Source organism: Symphalangus syndactylus, chromosome 3 (genome assembly GCF_028878055.3).
Source record: "Symphalangus syndactylus isolate Jambi chromosome 3, NHGRI_mSymSyn1-v2.1_pri, whole genome shotgun sequence".
Lineage (NCBI taxonomy): Eukaryota > Metazoa > Chordata > Mammalia > Primates > Hylobatidae > Symphalangus > Symphalangus syndactylus.
Window position 1 is genome coordinate 128,220,452 of NC_072425.2, and position 19,752 is coordinate 128,240,203.

A 19,752-nucleotide genomic window follows, 5' to 3' on the forward strand; every position below is an offset into this window, starting at 1 on the left:
GTCAGGAAACAACAGGTGCTGGAGAGGATGTGGAGAAATAGGAACACTTTTACACTGTTGGTGGGACTGTAAACTAGTTCAACCATTGTGGAAGTCAGTGTGGCGATTCCTCAAGGATCTAGAACTAGAAATACCATTTGACCCAGCAATCCCATTACTGGGTATATACCCAAAGGATTATAAATCATGCTGCTATAAAGACACATATATGTTTATTGCAGCACTATTCACAATAGCAAAGACTTGGAACCAACCCAAATGTCCAACAATGATAGACTGGATTAAGAAAATGCGGCACATATACACCATGGAATACTATGCAGCCATAAAAAAGGATGAGTTCATGTCCTTTGTAGGGACATGGATGAAGCTGGAAACCATCATTCTCAGCAAACTATCGCAAGGACAAAAAAACCAAACACCTTATGTTCTCACTCATAGGTGGGAATTGAACAATGAGAACACTTGGACACAGAGTGGGGGACATCACACCCCAGGGCCTGTCATGGGGTGGGGGAGGGGGAAGGGATAGCATTAGGAGATATACCTAATGTAAATGACGAGTTAATGGGTGCAGCACACCAACATGGCGCATGTATACATATGTAACAAACCTGCACGTTGTGCACATGTACCCAAGAACCAAGCATAATAATAAAAAAAAAGAAAATATCTTAACAGGAATAATCCAAAAGTTTTAATGGTTTTAATAAGTTAATTTAGTCATAAATGAAAGATCATTCAACTGTTTTATTTCTTAAGCTTGATAATATAGTCATAGATTTTCATCATGGTATTCTTTATATGTTTTTGTATGCCTTAAATGTTGCACAATAAAAACGTTTTAAGTAATAGAAGAGGAACTCTTCAAGCAGTGTACGGTGGTGTTTTTCTTAGTTAAAGGATAAATTATCAAATGCTTGCTCCCCATGGAAGCCTCTTAAGGAAAAGTTAAAACTTTGAATATGTCTTATGGGAAGAGACTGACGTAGCACAAATCTTTAAAAAACCTTCACCTAATTGTCTTCTTGGTCATTTTCATATGGACCAAATGTTCACTCTAGGACCCAAAAAACATTTATTTCCTGCACGTATTCAATCTTCTGGAACTTGATATTTCTCACAAGGTTTGTTAACAGTGTCCCAAAGTCAAGGTGACAAAAGAACTTTGCATTAATAAAGACAATTTCGAGCTGTAGTCAAATTTGGAGGGAATAAACTATCCCTTTTCCTTATACTGAAAGTCCTGTGCTTAAGTTGAATAAAATCTCCTACGTGGGGGGGTAGAAAACAATGCTCTGCAGTGTCATTTGCAGACAAAAGACTGCCAAAATTTTTCAGTCAAAATATTCAGTTTAAAACTTTCAAAAGAAATCTATTCCATTCCCATCACTTTGGGTAGGGACTGGGTATAAGAAGGTCAAGGTCAAATACAGGATTTCTGAGGTCAATGGCAAGGATAGCCAGAGATCTGAAAAACAGTGATATGTGAAGAACTAGAGAAACTGGATGAGGAGTCTCAAAAGGAGAAGGCTTGGGGTGGAGATGGGATGAGCATAACTTCTTTAGACTTAGTACTGGACCTGGTCAGAGTAGCTAATCAGTATATGATTGTTGAATGAATGAATGAATGAACCAATTAATGAACTAAACAAACTCACAATAGAAAAGCAGTAGTACAGAAGTAGGAGAAGAGAGTAATTGATAGCAGAAATCAAGGTTTACTTATTTTTGTACTCCTGGTACTTGATACCATGCCTAGTGCATAGTTGGTGCCCAATTCATACATGATTGGATTATAGCATAATCACTGATCACTACATTTAAAGCAGTCCAATAGTGGAACAGGCTGCCTCACAAATAGTGAGCTCTCATTTCCTCTACACAGATTCTACTATGGGCCAGGATCTCAGCCAAGCAGTGGAGCCAGAGGCTGGACAGACACAAGCAGAGATTTTGGAAAAAGACTGAGTCCCTCTCAGCACTTCAAAGATCCCTTCCAACACCTAAACATCAAAAGCCATGTTATATTGCCAAGCAAGGGTGCCTATGAATGCCTGTTGAAACCCCACAACAATTTTTTCAGCCATTTATTAAAACCCCAAAGAGACTATCAGGACTTCAGGGCAAACATCCTAGAGGTAGCAATGCTCCCAGCAAGAAGGAAGAGTTCTCAGTCTGAGAGGCACAAACAGTAATCAGTGTAATTAACAGCTCACCCTCACCTCCAGCCAGGCGTTTCTTCAAGCTTCTAGTGTTTCCAGTCCTTACAGAACATTCTCAAGTCAGCAGGCTACACTGTCTTGGTCTCCTCGTACAAACTGATGGTAAAACAGATACACCCCAAAATATTTCCACATGCACAAACAACCTTGAAACATGTGTTCGCATATCTTACAAGCAGGTATTTTTCCAGTGTCACTCACAGCCTATTAGTGGGTCATTAAATTAACATAGTGACACCCAACCAACGTATATTTTCCATAAATAGAATGAAACGGAAAAGGTGGACTACAATAGAAAATATCAGAGTGCCTCATATACGTAGGTATATGTTGTTTCACAAAAAGTTTTGTTTAGAAATATAAATGTTGTTATAGATATACGTGAACATGTAAAACAGATTTCTTATTGTAGGTTAAAGTCCAAAAAGTTTAAAAGCTTCTTGTAGAAAAGATCAGGAAGACAACATCAATAGCTAAGAGCAAAGGCCAGGCATGGTGGCTCACGCCTATAATCCCAGTACTTTGGAAGGCCAAGGCAGGTAGATCACGAGGTCAAGAGACCGAGACCATCCTGGCCAACATGGTGAAACCTCCTCTCTACTAAAAATACAAAAATTAGCTGGGTGTAGTGGTGCATGCCTGTAATCCCAGCTACTCAGGAGGCTGAGGCAGGGGAATCACTTGAACCCGGGAGGCAGAGGTTGCAGTGAGCTGAGATCGTGCCACTGCACTCCAGCCTGGTGACAGAGTGAGATTCCGTCTCAAAAAAAAAAAGCCAGGGCTTTGAAGTTAGACCTATCAAAGTCTGAATCCTAATTCTGCTACTGATATGCTCGATGATCTTGGCATGCCACTTATTCCTCTGAGCCTGTTTCCTCACCTGTGGAATGTGAATGCTACACAATACAGCACCTGATGTCCAGTAAACAATAATGAGTCTCCTATGAGGTCTTCTCTGAGTCTCCTATGAAGAACAGCCAATGCTGTGGGTACCTGGGGTCTCAGGGTTGCTCTGGGCCTGATCATCCACTCAGATCTGTAAGGAGGATTTGCAGGATCCATTTAGAAAGATTCTCCCTTACTTCCACAAGCATGGCCTTTGGCTCTTAAATACCTGTGCTGGAGTTTTGTAATTATAGAAACAACAGGAACCAAAACTCATTAATGTTGGGCTACAAACCAGAGGGAAGCTTCCTTCTCAAAACAGGGCTCAGGCCTAGACAAATCTAGTTTTCCGAAATTGCTAGCCAGCAACAGCACTGAGATGGCCATCCCAGAAACAAGGCCAACACAGAAGCACCCACAAAGGCTGCTGGGGGTTGGGACAAAGAGATCCTTGCTGTCCTTACAGACCCCCTGACTTCCCAGGAGCTCCCCTCTCACCCAGCCTGGCCTGCCTTCTCCACAGGGTAGCTGATCGTCAGCATCATCTTCAATGGTGTTGCCAAGAGCACTCAATGCTCCTGCCATCCCTGTCCATCTCCACATGAAAGGAGAGGTTAGGAAGGAGATGAAGCCTGAAAGCATTGGGAGGACACCCCAGCACAGGGGAACACAGAGACACGTGAAGTCAGGGAGAAAACCAGTAGTGCAGACAAGAAATGGAAGAAAGCAGAGACAGGAAGAGAGACAAAGAAACAAGGAAAGAAGTAAACAAAAATGCAACAAAGAAGAAAGTTTTTAAAAGCAAATAAAAAAAAAGAGTATAACAAAAAGGAGGAGAGCAGCAAAGAAAAGAAGGAATGGAAGAAGCTATGAGGACAAGAGACCATCCCTAGATTCCAAGCTGCTTGGTTCACTGTTCCTTCAGAAGGGGCGATGCCTAGGCACAGCGGGGAAGAAGGTATGCAGGGAGGAGAGGTGCTATCTCCACTCCCATTGTCCTTCCCCTCCTCAGGTCTGGTCCATCAGGGAAACCTAGGACACAGGCTCAGGGGCATTTGTAGAAAGAAGCTCCAAAAGCTGTCAGATTTCAATACATCCATCCTGCCCTCCACTGCCAGGTGCCACCTCAGGTGTTCCCAGGCCTGCTACTCTCTCCCAGAGATGTGGTTTCAGCTGCCAAGCAATTCCTATCAGTCTTGTCGTTCTCAGTTGCCCTTTCCCTAAGCTCTGTGAGTTTCCCTTTGTATTTGACACATTTGGGGGCACCCCAATCTTTTTCTAGAGGCCTTTGGGGCTAAACTACACTGTTCGCATTTCTGAGAACTCAGAGAACAAACAGCAGAGGCCTAAAACCATGGCCTGGTCTTGAATCCTGGAAATACCATGGTTATTTGCAAAAGGAACCCCACCATGCCTGTCTGTCTTCTCTTGCTGTCCCCTTCTGTGGAGGGGGTGGGTGGCTATGAGAGGACTTGGCCTGGCACTCTCTCCCTCTGTGGACCATTCCTGTCTCCTCATCTTCCAAATCACATGGAAGAGGCACAGTAAGTACTCACAGAAGATGACCCAGTAGAATCCCAAGCCATTAGTGAGGGGCTTGGGCCTGGACCATGGGAGAAGCCTGATCCCAAGTCCCTCCCCCTTCTCACCCCAACGGGAGAAGGCTTGTACCTAAGTCCACGTCCTTTCAGTTAAAATGAGCAGGAGCCAAACTTGTCACTGTTTCCTAACATGTGCTCCTACAGCAAAAAGGCAGGGGTGGCTCTAGAGTGAGAAAAAGCAAAGAGGGCACTTCACAGTGCAGTGGTGAAACCCAGAGTCAGAAAGTCTCCAGAGGATGAGGCTCCTGGCATTCCCAGCTCTGTGGGGAGGAGCAAAGGGTCTTAATAGGCAGCGGGATGAAAGGGCGAGGGAAGCCCGCTGGTAGCCAGGCGGAGCCAGAAAAATAGGAGGTGCAGAGCAAAGGCCTCTGCTAGGCCCGCTGGCCTGCCACCTGGGCCCAGAGCGACTTCTTGCTGTGCCACACCCACTAGCTGCCATGTTCATTCCCCAAAACCTGAGATTTCCCCTCAAAACACAGATGGGGGATGCGGGAATCAGTCTGGGCAGCCAGTCTGGCTCTGGTGTTCATGGCCAGGGCAGCCTAAGTCACTCATGGCTCCCTAGCTGCCCTGAAGGCTGAAATACAGAGCATCTTTGAGGACATCTGCTCTATCTGTGGGAAGGAGGACAAAATGCTCAAAATATAATAAAAGCAAGGGCCAGGACCCAAAGGGGTCTCACTCCCTGTTTCTCTGGACTCTCTGTGGGGTGCCTGTGTGCAGGATTTCTGCAGAAGATAGTCCATTTTGTTAAGCCTTTGAATATTCAAATTGAAAGTATCGCGCAATCATTGATTGTCAAATCATGGGTTTCTAGAGGTTTTAAATACTTGGCATGAGGGGGAAAAAACTCAAACCTATACCCGAAGGTATAAAACATTAATTCTGTTTGTCTCCTGCTCCAGGGACCTGAGTGCAGCCGGATGCTTTGTGAAACTTTAAAAATGTTGCATCTCTGCTTCTCTCCCTGCCCAGGAGCCCTCCCAGGCGCTGAGTCCCTGCAGCTGCAGCATCCAGCCACCGACCCAGCTCCTGCTGACCACGATGTCAGGTAACTCGACTGCTTCTCCTGGGGTCGGGTCAGGCGGGCCAGGGGCATTTCAGTCCGGGGGTGTTTCCACAGCTTTTCCTGCATAGAACAGAGAGGCACAAAGTCAAGGCATGCGAGTAAGGGCCGGGGATCCGGAGAGGACGCGGGCCACGCTGTGGCCGCTCCCACTCAGCGCCTGTCCCGGAGGGCAGAGGCCCAGAGGCCGAGTTGGCCGCTCCGGACGTCCGCGTACCCCAGGCCCCTGCCCACCCTCCCACGTATCCACTGTTGTGTCCTGGGACACGCGGCGCGGACCCTGCGCGCCCAGAAGCGGCGACGGGGGGAGCTAGAGGCTCACAATGAGCCTGGGACGGGGGCAGAGCGCGCCGACTGCACTGAGCCGAGCTGTGGCGGTCCTGCGCGGACCCCGAGGGGCGCCCGCTGCCCGCGGAGTCCGGAGCCGATCGAGGAACCGGGTGGTGGGGCTGCAGTAGGCTGGAGCGCGAAGAGGGCGCGGCGCCTGGACCCTGCGGGCGGGGCACCGGATTCCCTGGGTCCGGGCTAGGAAGAGCGCAATCTCCTTTCCTGAGGAGACCCTAACTCCTGGAACCCGGCTTGAGGGGGATCCCTGCTGTCCAGCTGCGGTCCCCGCAGTGGCCAGGCGAGGCGCTGGCATCCTGGCACTGTCGCCAGGCGCCCAGGCTGAACGCGCGGCCACCCTCGGCCGCCGCACCCAGCTCCTCCCCGCGCGATTCCTGGACGCTCACTGCAGGGTCGTGGTCAGGGCCGGAGCCGCCCCGGACTCCTGCGGCCACCTCCACCTTGAAAGCTCGCCCGGCTCGGCTTGGCCTAACAGCCGGTCCCCAACCTACTCACTGCGGCTCTTCGGGGCCGGGGGCCCAGGTTGCCCCTGCTCCCAGCGCGCAGGGGTCCCTCCCAGCGAACCCCTCTGGCGCGCGCCCGCCACCTGCCGCTAGCCGGGGCAGTCGGACCGGGCCCCGCCAGCCCCGGGGCGGCCCCTACCGAAGGGAGGCCTCCCGGCGGAGTGCAGGGTCATCGGGAGCACCGGACGGCTTTCCCCAGCTCGCGCTGCGCGGGTTCGCCCCGGAGCCTCAGTGCGCCTCGGAGAAACGCCTGCTCCAGAAAGGGAGGGGGTGGGGAGAGAAGGGAAGAAGGGGAGAGCAGGAGCGGGGGCGAAGGAGGGAGGAGGGCAAGATGGAGCGCGGAAAAGGCGGAGAAAAGGGGCGAGAGAGAGCAGGCAGAAGGAAAAGACAGAAGGGAGCGAGGGAGGGAGTTCCTCGGGCCTGGCCCCTTTACTAGGGTCAGTCTGGCAGGTCCCTCGCCGGCCCAGGACTGGGCTGGCCAAACCTCACCGCTTGCTCCCGGGCTGGCTTCCAGACCAAGGGCACGCAGAGGTCGGAGCCTGTCCAGAAGCCACACCTGGCCAGGTGGAGAAGGAAGGGACTCGGGACTTCCATGCCAGTGGGAACATCACAGTGGGGTGGGCTACGTCAGCCGCCATAATCAGAGAAAGCCCCCTGCCCCAGACCTGGCCCCTCCCCAGGTCCATAATACCCTCTCTCAGCTGTCTGGGTCTGAAAGCCAAGGTTCCCCCGACCTAACCAGAGTGGTGGGCTGCGCTGCACTGGTCTCCACATTCCAGAGCAGAAAAACCCGTTTGCTACTGGCCTAGGACTGAGGCCCAGCCAGGGGTGGATGGCCCCACAAATTTCCATGGATTCTGTTCCTACTGGGGCCCTGAAACCTGCTCAGCCACTCTTCGTTCTTTCAAGTTTGAAATGTTTGGGTTTTTACCATCCTTTGACATTTTTTGTGTGTGTTCTCTGAACTTAGAAACTTGGCTTTGGGTGCCATAGCCTATAAAAGGGGCCCCCACTCTGCACCCTGGAACCCAGACCTTGGACTTGACCACTGACTCAGTTGCCTTTCTCCAGAAAAACCGAAGGTGTATCAAGGTGTCCGAGTGAAGATCACAGTGAAGGAGCTGCTGCAGCAAAGACGGGCACATCAGGCGGCCTCCGGGGGAACGGTAAGCATAAGCCCTTCCCTCACTCCCCAGCCCATGCCAGGCCTCTTTCAACCCTGTGTCTGCAAGCTGTGGAGGCCACTCAAGGCCCCGTGCACTCACCATCCCCAGACCTGGCCTTCCTCTGCTGTTCCTATGACTTCTGTACCCAGCTGCATCCCAATTGGGAAGCTACAGAGGACAGCTGGGGCATGTTGTGGGGCTCAGGATTTGGGGGAGCCCATCCATTCCCCATGGGTGAAAGTAAAGTATGAAAAGTGTGTTGGTCCTCTGCAGGGGGAGAAGCAGCCAGCAGGTAAGTAGACATCGTTTTGTTAGGAAGACAGTGTATGTATGCACAGCCCTTGCAGACCCATAGAAAATCTCTCCCAGAAATTCACCTCATTTTAGGGGCCCCTTCCAGGATAGCATCTGTGTAGAACATCCTCCCTTCCCTCCTCATTCTTCTGGAACTCACCCTCTGAGATCATTTATCTGTAAATCATCAGTTACCCGAAGTATCTAGCAGCAAAGGGCCCTATCTCTGCAGAAGAGACAGCTGGAGTACAGGACCACTTCGTTAAAATGTATCAACACCTTAAGCAGTTTCAGGTTATCACAAAATTGAACTGAGCAGTCATAAGGGTATACCCTGACACTTTATACACCTTCCTACGGTAAGTACTGCCAAAGGCACTCAGGGCAGCAGCAGAACCAAATAAACTAGGTGGGGTTATTGCCCAAGAGGGGGCAGCTCATCCCTAAAAAGCCTCGATCATACAATTGCTTGGGGGTTGGTTTGGGTGTGAACATAGGATCTGACAGCTGGGGCTCATATTGCCTATGTTAGGATTTGTCCTTCTCCAGCCCATTGGCATCTGCCCCACAACAGTTTTTGTGCCTGATGCTGTTCATGTGCAATGCATGACTTCATGAAATAGGCCTTTGACAGTGGGACTTCATGAAATGGGAGGGAGCAATTGATGTAGGGGAGGTAAACACAGGTTCTAGAACCAGATGGACTGGGCTCAGGTCTCAGCTCCTCCATGGTGTGTATCCTCAAGCAAATTACCCAATTTCTCTTGCCTCTGTTTATTCGTCTTCAAATTGGGGATGATAGGATTTTGTGAGGGTTAATGGAGTTATTGCACGCAAAGCCCTTAGAAGAATGCCTTCCACATAGTGAGTGCTCAATAAATGTTAGTTGTCATTATTTGAGAAATAATAATATTATTTGGGGAAAGCAACTAATATTCCAACCAAGGATTGAAAGCCAGCTACTTGGTAATGTTCGTTCACACCCTTTGCTCAGAGTTTAGAGTTCAGATGTGAGCCAGCTGCAATTTGGCGTATACAGCACATGCAGCTGGAGAAGTTAGGACCTCCATGTGCAGAATTTCAGGTAACACATTAACACTCCCTTACATTTCTAGAGGACTTCACAGTGGCTCTTCTTTTAAAGCACCTTTGCACAGCCACAATTTCATTTAGTTTTTATAACAACCAGCAGAGGTAAGTAGATCAGAGATCTGTACCTCGATTACAGGCAAAATTCAAAACCTTGAAGTTGCTAAAAGTAGGACTAAGGTCTTATTCTCAGTGTAATATAAAAACCCTTCCGTTGGCTCTTTATTCTCTAAATTCATCATTCTGCAGATCTGACCATACTAAGCAGGAGTCTGATAGCCTCAACCCCTTCAGTTCAGAGATGGTTATATAATTAATAAAACCAGGTACAAGGGAACTGGAAAATGCTTCTGGAGAAAAACGTCATCAAGACTTTCATAATAAAATGTAACGTTTCCTTAAGGAGCTTTGGTACTTGCCAGAGGTCTGCTCAGCTGCACCTGGAGAGCCCCATGTGAGTGTGGCACTTCTGTTGCTACTGGGCCCTTACAGATCAGTTTAGCCACTGCTCCCTTCTTAGCTGGCTACAGGAGCTAATGCGAGGGTCAGACACTTCACTTGTGTATCTGATCAGTTTCTGTTCCCCAGAGTAGTTTCACTTATTTAAATTTTTCTGAATTCCCTCCTGAGAAATAAAGCAGGACTTCTGAACCAGCATCTTATAGGAACAGGCAGAGTAAAACCTGCTCTACTTTGCTTCCCAGAAGACTGCATCAGCCCATGCCCTCGCAAGCAAGCAGGTGTAACACGCATATAATTTAATTACAAGAGCCAGATGTAAAATCCCTCACTGGAAGCCATCGGATGGATCTGGGATTCTAAGGAAGCTGTGAGAGTGTACTTAGTAGGCAAGGGTAGCAGATACCAAGGGATGATGTATGCCTGCTTCTTAGAGTAGACCTTTCTGGTATAACAGAGATGATCCCCAGTTTGTTCATTTGTTGAAGGATGCCTCTGGGAAACTTTAAGCCAAGGGGAGGGTTAATTGTATCAAATACTGCAAAGCGGCAAGAAATCTCTTAATTTGTTATAAAGTCAGAGTAGTATCCACAATTTGAAATTTTAAGAAGGCAATCATGAATGGCAGTTATAGGTTGAGACAGATATTCAGTAAAGAATTCAACTATTCTTCAGGCAGTGCCAGAAGAAACTGTGTGTATGCCAGATTGGAACACTTGATTTTAAAAAACTTATTTCAGCCAGATCAATTTGCAAACATGCGCATGCACGCACACACACAGACACACACACACACTTGCCTTTGGGGTAAAAGGAAACTTGAGTTAGTCGTTATCAAAAGATATCATTTACCTTTCTTTTTCTAAATCATTAATTTTTTAAACAGCCTTGATGTGTTTTTATAAATTGTAGATTGTGAATTTTTGTGCTGTTTGAAATCTAAGAGAGAGTTGCCTTTCTTTGTATTCTTGGAGCAAAGTAGAAAATGAACCCATGACTAGAAAGATAATATCAAGTAGGATATTGTAAACACACCTCAGGGAGATAACATGGGGAGGAGGCAGACAAACAGGCCAATCTGGGGGAGGAATGGGGTTAAGGAAAGCTCTACAATGAGGCAGATTTTTTAATACCCACTCCTTCCAAGTCCTTCAGCTCAAGCTGCAGCCAAATATTTGCATAAAGAGCTGGTAAAGGATTCCAGCTTCCTGGTTCATGACATTACAGCATGGATCATTTTCAAAATTAATACTGCCTCCTGTTTCAGCAGTGGCTGCCTGCACAGCTCTCCCTGTGGCTCTGAGTATGGGAGTGAGTATGCCCTGTAACCCAAAAGAGGTGTGATAAGCTCGACTTCCCAGCACAGAATCACAGAGCAATACAGGTCCCTTTAAACTTTAAAGCCACCACCTGAAATTTAAAAAAAAAAAAAAACCTAAATTACTCAGTATAATTATCAATTCAACTGAAAAATGCAGGCTGCTTTACTTTAAATAGTTAAAAAGAGCAGTCTCATAAACTTTTAAGTATTTAAATAGAGTAGTTTAAATAAAAGCAACTTTTATAGAAAATAGTACAAAACATACAAAGTACTAGAATAATTCCCGACCATTAACTAGAATGAAAGTAGGTTCCAACTCACCAACTACAGCTTTAAGAAAATATTTTCTATTTTAATATTTCATGTATACTAAGAACATGTGAATATTTTTAGCTACTCAGGATTAACAAAATTAAGAATTGTGTTCTTTGGGGAAACGAATCCCTAAGGCTAAGTAGCCAGATGGTATATGAAATTTTTGAGAAAAATAATTGACTAAGCCATAGATAGTTGAGATTAAATAAATGTTAGTCCTTAATAATTTTAAATCGAATAGTTTAATAGGAAGCCTTTTGCTGCATTTTCTCAAACTGTTACATTTTTACCACATAAAATTATTTACATAAATTTTTTAGTCAAAATTAATCACTTTTAAAATTTAAGTAGAAGAATCTGATATTAGGAAAAAAACTCCCCAAGCAAGCAAACATAAATATTGAATCTAGATAAAACACAATCTTGGTTGTATTTAAGAAGTCTGTTTTATGATTTGATTTCAGGTTTTCATTGTTCCAATGCAATTTTCCAGATTGAATCTTAAAAGGATTATAAACCTCAAAAGTCATTTTAAATTCTACACGGACTTAATACACCTACTGCAGTTCTATGCATCTGTCTTTCAAATTCTATAAAATATTTGTTGACACTTTCCCTTTCACTTGTTTTTTACAATATATTTTGTATAAAAATTTGTCAAATACTGAAAAAAAAAAGGAGGCAACTTTTTCTGAGAAGGAAGAATCTGGCTTACCTTACAGCAGAAAGAAACATCGTCCTCATCAAAATGTCTTAGCTTTCCCTTTAGAGCTTTTCTTTCAGCCTGCTTCACGGTGATATTCTTGCTTTGACAGCGGTCCGGAGGCAGCAGTGTCCGCCTTTCAGAACCAGTTGCACCATCTTCTGCAGGTCAGTACAGCCGGCATTACAGTTCCCTCAAACACTCTTTCAAAAGTCCATCTCAAAAGTCTTTCAGTCTTGATTCAGGGGTTAAGATAGGCACCACCATTTAATTGGAATCCAACCAATCAGAAGGTGAAAAAGGCATAGTCACTCCACATGCAAGCCCAGCAAGAAAACAAGCGCAAATGTTGTCTTCATTTCTGAACTCTCTACTCTCTGCTATATTGTCCCAAGAGTTTGTTCTTCACATTTATTCCAGTTCCTCATCGCCAAGTAACTAAACTGAACTACAGAATCAGAATTGTTCTCAGGAACTTATCTTTTTTTAGTGCACTGTTAGATGGAATACAGAACATCCCGAGGCACTCAAATAATGCCTTTGCTCTGTTCCTTTAGTTTCCAGCCGACAGGGGCTTCCCTCCCCTTCTCTCTTCCCAGAAAGCAGTTCAAACAAGTGTAGGTTTTCTCAGCCCAATAAGAATAACTCAATTACATAAACACTCCTACCTCTGCTACTCAACAGCTAAGAGTTTAAGGAGGTCGTATATAAGGAAACCTCTGCCTATGGCCGCTCCCCACTAAATGTGTCACTGTAGCTTCACCTTAAAGGAACTTGAGACCTCAAGAAGAACCCAGTGTCCTTTAGTCCCTTTGATGAGCACCCTCGAATCCTCTCTTCTTCCAGCATTTACAGATAATTATCACAAATTGGGCCTATTAATAATAAAATGGAAAAGGAGTAATGTTTGCTGATTATTCTTGTTTGATGTTTAAAAACTTACTTTGATCACATTATGATGTTAACATGTTCACTGAGAAAACATTTTTGCTTTTTGTACTTCTGAGCCAATCGTGCTAATTGGTACTCTATGTTCCTGGTTTCCATGATTATTATTTGCATTCTCATTTAAATCACTTCTCAAAATTCTCTCCTCCAAACTTAAGTTACTGAGTAAGAGTGAAAAGTTCAGAAAAGCAATCACCCTAAGTCAAGAGAATTATTTCCCATAGCATCAGAAGTTTTCTCAAAGCCTCAACAGCTTTGTCAGTTACTTCTGAGAGGTTTACGTGAACTGCCGGTAGGGGCTGGATGTCCATGGTTTTACAGCCCAAGAAAGGGGAAACTTGAGCCATTATTTGACTGTGACACTTGGACACAAATTGGGTCACCATCCTTTTATTTTTGCCCTAACCAGTTTTACAGCCAGTTTCCACATTATTAACCATGTTCATTTCCCTGGAGCTTGAATTAGCTAGGACAACTAAAAAGTTAAAATTGCATTCTCGTTTACTCTTCTGGACTTGTTAAGCCCCTTTTCCCCCAGACATAGTAAATATTCAGAGTATAGATCTCCATTCAAATCTGTGTTTTGCAAAAACCTGCCTTTTTCCTTTCTCCTCTAGGACTGTATTTTGAGCCTGAACCAATTTCTTCCACGCCCAATTATTTTCAACGGGGAGAATTTTCCAGTTGTGTTTCATGTGAAGAAAACTCAAGCTGCCTTGACCAGATCTTTGATTCCTACCTTCAGACAGAGATGCACCCAGAGCCTTTGCTCAATTCCACACAAAGTGCTCCACACCATTTCCCAGACGGCTTCCAGGCCACCCCTTTCTGCTTTAACCAGAGCCTGGTAATTTATCTCAGTTCTTTATATACCTGATTGTCGCTAACTATGGGGTAATAGTGCTTTGTGAGTTTGCACCATCTCATGGGAAATCATACAAAAACTATCAGCAAGGAAATCATCCAAGGAAACAAGCAGAGAAGAATTTAAAAGTCAATGTATAGAAGTAGCCACACACTGCAGGGCATAAACCTGTGGAAACACACATAATTTAGATTTCCTAAGATTTAGATTTTTAGGCCACCAAGTAAGTTGGTGTGTAGCAATAAAAAGAGGTTCCTGGCAATATTCATTTAATGTTTTTTAAACTGTGAAGTCAAGACACCTACTAATTGGAAGTCAGTGGTTTAAACAATGGCTCTTGGATTTTTTAACGGAATTTTGAGTTCGTGGAAATGGAATTAAGGCTGTGTATATATGGTAACAAACTTCATTTCATTAGGGGGAGGTTTTGCTTTGTTTTGTCATTGAACTGGCTCTACTAACTGATTGTTTTAGTCTGCTATAAGCACAATGACTCGTTTGGGTCTGAGATGGTTAGTAAAAATGAAGCTGTAATCTTTGAAAAAAATTAAATTGGTTGTTCTCGGTGGATCTCAAATGTTTGAAAATGTGTTATCCTTCAAAATGAAGTAAGGTTTCTATTAGTGGAAATTAGTTATTTCAGTTGTCTTTTAGAGACTCACAGGTTTGTTTTGTAAACCTTAAATTGTAAGATTTTCTTTTTTTTTTTTTTTTTTTTTTTGAGAAGGAGTCTCGCTCTTTCACCCAGGCTGGAGTGCAGTGGCGGGATCTCGGCTCACTGCAGTCTCCGCCCCCCGGGGTTCACGCCATTCTCCTGCCTCAGCCTCCCGAGTAGCTGGGACTACAGGTGCCCGCTACCTCGCCCGGCTAATTTTTTGTATTTTTAGTAGAGACGGGGTTTCACCGTGTTAGCCAGGATGGTCTCGATCTCCTGACCTCGTGATCCGCCCGCCTCTGCCTCCCAAAGTGCTGGGATTACAGGCGTGAGCCACCGCACCCGGCCAAGATTTTCTTTTTTAAGGAATGTAAATACTTTTTGCTTTTGGATTGTCGAAAGCCTGTGTGGGCATCAGACTAAATTTTAGAGGGGATAGGAAATTAACTCTGCAGAATATGCACATTGTCACGGGGAAAATATGGGGCCCCAGTGACCCAGTTCCTTCCCAGCCTCCAAGTTAGGTTTTCTCAGTAACAATTGTAGGCTTGCTTAAGAGAAAACAGACAGTAGCTCTCACTCCAGGGAACAAGACTTTAGTGGCGGGACAGGTAGTGACTCATCTTGGCATATGCCGGGGCTACTCCAAGATCCTTGAGGATCCAAGTTATGCCTTTGCCTGATCACCTGATTCTCCATGGTGAGGGTGTGGAGAAACATCCAGGGTGCCACCTACAGCTTAGATTGTGGCATACAGCAGGATTTGATGTGCAGGTGACTTGAAGCACAATGGGATTTTGTGGTTTCAGAACAGAGCACCCTCTAAAGTAGGATTATAACAAAGGAAGCCAGTGAAGCAAGGCAATTTATTGTTCGGAAAGAAATAGGTAACTATAGATTGTGGTGTCATGAAATCATGTAGTCTGCAAATAAAATTACTTCTGCAGACTTGGGTTGGGTGTTGTTTGGTTTGGTTTGGTTTTTTACCCCTTATTTTCTCACTCTGCGTTGGTAAACTCACGCTGTTCGGTTCTTTTGATCCTGTCTAAGTTCTTAAGCTCTTTGTTTCTTGGTTGTCATTTCTCTAGATCCCAGGATCACCTTCAAATTCCTCCATTCTCTCTGGCTCCTTAGACTACAGTTACTCACCAGTGCAGCTGCCTTCATATGCTCCAGAGAATTACAATTCCCCTGCTTCTCTGGACACCAGAACCTGTGGCTACCCCCCAGAGGACCATTCCTACCACCACTTGTCCTCACACGCCCAGTACAGCTGCTTCTCCCCAGCCACCACCTCCATCTGCTACTGCGCATCATGTGAGGCCGAGGACTTGGATGCTTTCCAGGCGGCAGAGTACTTCTACCCGAGCACAGACTGTGTGGACTTTGCCCCCTCAGCAGCCGCCACCAGTGATTTCTATAAGAGGGAAACAAACTGTGACATCTGCTATAGTTAATAGAAATTACAGTAATTCAGAACATGGCATGGGTATATCTATTTTTCTACCACGTCTAGATGACACTGCAAAATATGCAACTTGGTAACACAATATCCCAAGCACAGTTTACATGTCACTATTTCCAATTTTCTGATGCTAGGCATTCGTATGAAGTCCTCAAACCCAGTCACAGTGCCACTCCTACTTTGTATGCTCATAGTTTAAATTTTTGTAGGAAACTTTCAATTGTTTTACTTTTTGTGTAAAGAACAAATGCTCTCTCCTTTTTTACTAATAAATAATTTTGTATTACTAACTGTTGGATTTTTTTAATTTCCAATTTTTAATTGATTTGAACATTATCCATTAATTCTGGAAATTGCTAATTACTCTCAAGTGTTTAATCTTATGGATTCATGAATTTAAAATTATTTTTCTTTGAGCCAGGGGAAGTGGGTCACACCTGTAATCCCAACACTTTGGGAGGCTAAAGTGGGAGGGTCACCTGAGATCAGGAGTTCGAGACCAGCCTAGCAACATGGAGAAATCCTGTCTCTACTAAAAATACAAAAAAACAAAAAATTAGCTGGGCGTGGTGGTGCATTCCTATAATCCCAGCTACTCAGGAGGCTGAAACAGAAGAATCACTTGAACCCAGGAGGCGGAGGTTGCAGTGAGCTGAGATCGCACCACTTCACTCCAGACTGGGCAACAGAGCAAGACTCCATATATATATATTCATTTAAAATGCAGTGAGATACCTTGGCTTTCATGGGATGGAGGGTAGGCACAGCTAGGATGTTGGAAAAGGGAAACCCTGCCTCATGAGGGGGTACAGCAACATCACAAAAATGCATTTATGAACCATTAGTTTCTCTTATCTAACATTAGTCAATGAAGTGTTAGGATAACCAAAAAGCACATGTTGCCTACAGCTATGTTAGCCTGTAGATCATTCTTTTTCCTTTCCAAAGCATTGCTTTGGAAACTTTCTGAGCAAATAGTTGATCTTTTCCTTGAGAGCTGCCATACAGTTAATGCAGCCCAAAGTTTAGAAGTCATTATTTTCTATTTCTGAATTTTTGGCTTTAGGTTCTTAAATATACATCACTCATGTTTACATATTGATTTATAGGATTGACTATGTTGTTTACACTTGAATTTTAGAGTTTACTTCCTCTGATTAATCTATTTGAAGAAGCCCAGCTGTCTTTCAAGGTAAAGAGGAGTTATTTAATCTACCTATGCGGGACTAGACTGTTGAATCTTGTTTGCTGAAGGCATTAAGGCACAGGACTTAATCCCTGAAGTGAAGTCTGAAGAGCCTTTGCCATGTCTCAAGTGCCAGTACAATGGCAGCAATACGGGTACCTTCAGCATTGGCCACAGTTACCATTTTCTGAGCACGTCCTATGTGCCCCAATTATCTAAGAGTATTCTCACTCATTATCTAATTTAATCTTCACAACACTGACAGCAAAATGAGGAGTCTGAGGCTCAGGGAAGTTAGTTCACCTGTCCAGTGTCACCCAGCCAGTAGGCACCCAAGCTTGGGTTGGAAAGATAGCAAAGCCCTGTTCCTTCCTCTCCGGGGCTGAGAAATTTGAGCCACCATTCGTGAAAGACCATTCAGGAACCCATGGCATCATTAAATGCCAACTTCCTCATATACACAAAGGTGTGTCCCAAAAACAATCAACTCAGACCTCACCAAAAGGGCCGGATTGTCCACAGGACACAGAGATGCCAGGCACAAGAGCTACCAGATTAGGTCCTATACTCTGGGGACTCAGGAAGAAACTGACTCACTGCCACTTCAGTGGGTTTCTTCCTACCAGGAGACAAATGTACTTTGGAAATGTCACCATCTGACCGCCCTCCCTGAGGACTCAACTAAGGCTTGGGCAAATAGAACAAGTTGCAGCCTGCCTCACAGGATAATCATGCCAGGGAAACAGAACAATTGCTGCCTTTCTGAGATGCCAGTAAAACTAGATTTTTAATGGCTTGAAACTAGCCTCTTGTCGCAAGTATCTATTCACACAGACCAAAGACCCTTCATACTGTCCACCCACCACCTCACCCCCAGCAAGTGTTCCCAAGATATAGAGAGCAGAGAATCCAAAGCTGTCCAGTGGTTGGCACCGATATACCCCTTTTCTAGATGCCATTCTTTTTTTATTCCCCATGTCAGTCCTCTGGCACCTGAATCAATTCTCTTGCAGCTTAAAGAGAGAGCATTTTTGTACCTCCTTAGGACTTACTCTTTCCTCGCATGCTCCTAGTTTTTCCCTAAATCTAATGCAGAAAAGCATTCGTAGAGGAATGTGAGACAAGGGAGAGCACAGCTCCTGTGCACCACGATGTGTAACTCCACCTTAAAACCGTTGTAAGAACTTGCTAGAAATTTGGGCCAATGGGTCACCTGGTGCATTCCTAAGTGGGTGGACACTGCCCACTCAGTCTCTTAGCTGCTGCAGCTCACACAGAACAGCTCAGGAGCCCTGTAGCCTCAGGCAGCACATCCATCAGCAGCACGTCTCATCAATATATACTGTGGCATCTGGTAAAACCCAGGGGCTTACACCTCTGTGTGAGAAAGGGGAATTCAATAAATCCAGGGTGGGGCCCAGGCATCTGCATATTCTAAATGTACCTAAGTTGATACTTTTTGTTTTTTTGTTTGTTTGTTATGTGTAAATGTATGTGTGTGTGTGTGTGTGCATATGACGGTGTGTGTGTGTGTGTGTATGATGGAGTCTCACTCGGTTACCCAGGCTGGAGTGCAGTGGCCCAATCTCAGCTCACTGCAACCTCCACCTCCTGGGTTGAAGCAATTCTGCTGCTTCAGCCTCCCCAGTAACTGGGATTACAGGTGCATACCACCACGCCTGGCTAATTTTTGTATTTTTAGTAGAGGCACGGTTTCATCACGTTGGCCAGGCTGGTCTTGAACTCCCGACCTCAGGTGATCTACCTGCCTCAGCCTGCCAAAGTGCTGGGATTACAGACATGACCCACCATGCCTGGCCTAAATATACCTAAGTTGATTCTGATAGAGATGATCTTCTGTTTACACTTGAAAAACACTGATATAGTCAATGTCCAAATTGTTTATTTGAAGGACCAGCAGCACAATAATAATAGCTTTACATGGATTAAGCTCTTTCTATGGGCTGGTGCTGTGCAGATTACCTCACTTAATCCACAAAAAAAATCACACAAGATATATGTTATTATTGTCCTCATTTTTATAGATGATGAAGCTAAAGTTTGGAGAGATATGATAACTTGCCCAATGTCACAGCACTGATATACCAGGAAAAGAGTTCTCTAACGCAGGTGATCCGATGTTACTGTCTGAATTTCCAATAGCCTCAGTACACTTTCCATGCATTATACACGGAAGAATAATCTTCTCTGGAATTTTATCTTTTGCCTTAAATGTCACAGGTATATCTACAGCCAGTTCCTCATACCACGAATGCATTTGATAACATTATAAATGGAAGTTTACATGAAGGAATATATTTTGTTATTCAGAACCATTATCGAAATCAATAATCCAAAATGTGAATTTAGTGCTTGCTGTATGCAAGACTGATTACATGTTATATGCCTTCAAAATGCAAAGCCAAAGGTTAAAAAGGGATGTGATTTTACAAATTTAAAATTATGAGGATTTCAGGCAGGATGGGCATGGACTGATTTTAAAATTCTTAGAAAACTTTAGTTAGGAGTCAACTCTTGAAGCTCGAGAGAGAGGAGACAAAGCTGAAGGTAGTAAACATTTGGAAACTATTATCTCAAGAAATTGCCAGAGCACGACATATTGGCAGCTGGCCTAAACCAGCAGGTGAACACTTGGGAGCA

The 19,752-nt window shown here is 44.8% G+C and overlaps 1 protein-coding gene and 1 long non-coding RNA gene across 2 annotated transcripts in view; one reads left to right on the forward strand and one right to left on the reverse strand.

The window, feature by feature from the left end:
• The window catches only part of LOC129479635 (uncharacterized), a 44,473-nt gene that overhangs the window by 7,379 nt on the left and 17,342 nt on the right, over window positions 1-19,752 (reverse strand). Inside the window, exons 2-4 of the long non-coding RNA XR_010120104.1 lie at window positions 11,985-12,847; window positions 3,106-5,840; window positions 2,220-2,321 (exon numbers count right to left, since the gene is read on the reverse strand). This is a non-coding gene — a long non-coding RNA (uncharacterized lncRNA). The remainder of the gene's footprint in view (window positions 1-2,219; window positions 2,322-3,105; window positions 5,841-11,984; window positions 12,848-19,752) is intronic.
• On the forward strand, window positions 5,691-16,195 carry POU2AF3 (POU class 2 homeobox associating factor 3). The gene is made up of 5 exons (XM_055273072.2): window positions 5,691-5,762; window positions 7,697-7,791; window positions 12,085-12,139; window positions 13,538-13,767; window positions 15,529-16,195. The coding sequence occupies exons 1-5, from the start codon at window positions 5,756-5,758 to the stop codon at window positions 15,895-15,897; spliced, it is 756 nt and encodes a 251-aa protein (XP_055129047.1). The 5' UTR covers window positions 5,691-5,755; the 3' UTR covers window positions 15,898-16,195.

Excerpts from the sequence above, each read along its gene's own strand:
- POU2AF3 (XM_055273072.2), top strand. Across the intron at positions 7,792-12,084 it reads AGGCGGCCTCCGGGGGAACG|CGGTCCGGAGGCAGCAGTGT; the intron begins GTAAGCATAAGC and ends TTGCTTTGACAG. Across the intron at positions 13,768-15,528 it reads TCTGCTTTAACCAGAGCCTG|ATCCCAGGATCACCTTCAAA; the intron begins GTAATTTATCTC and ends TCATTTCTCTAG.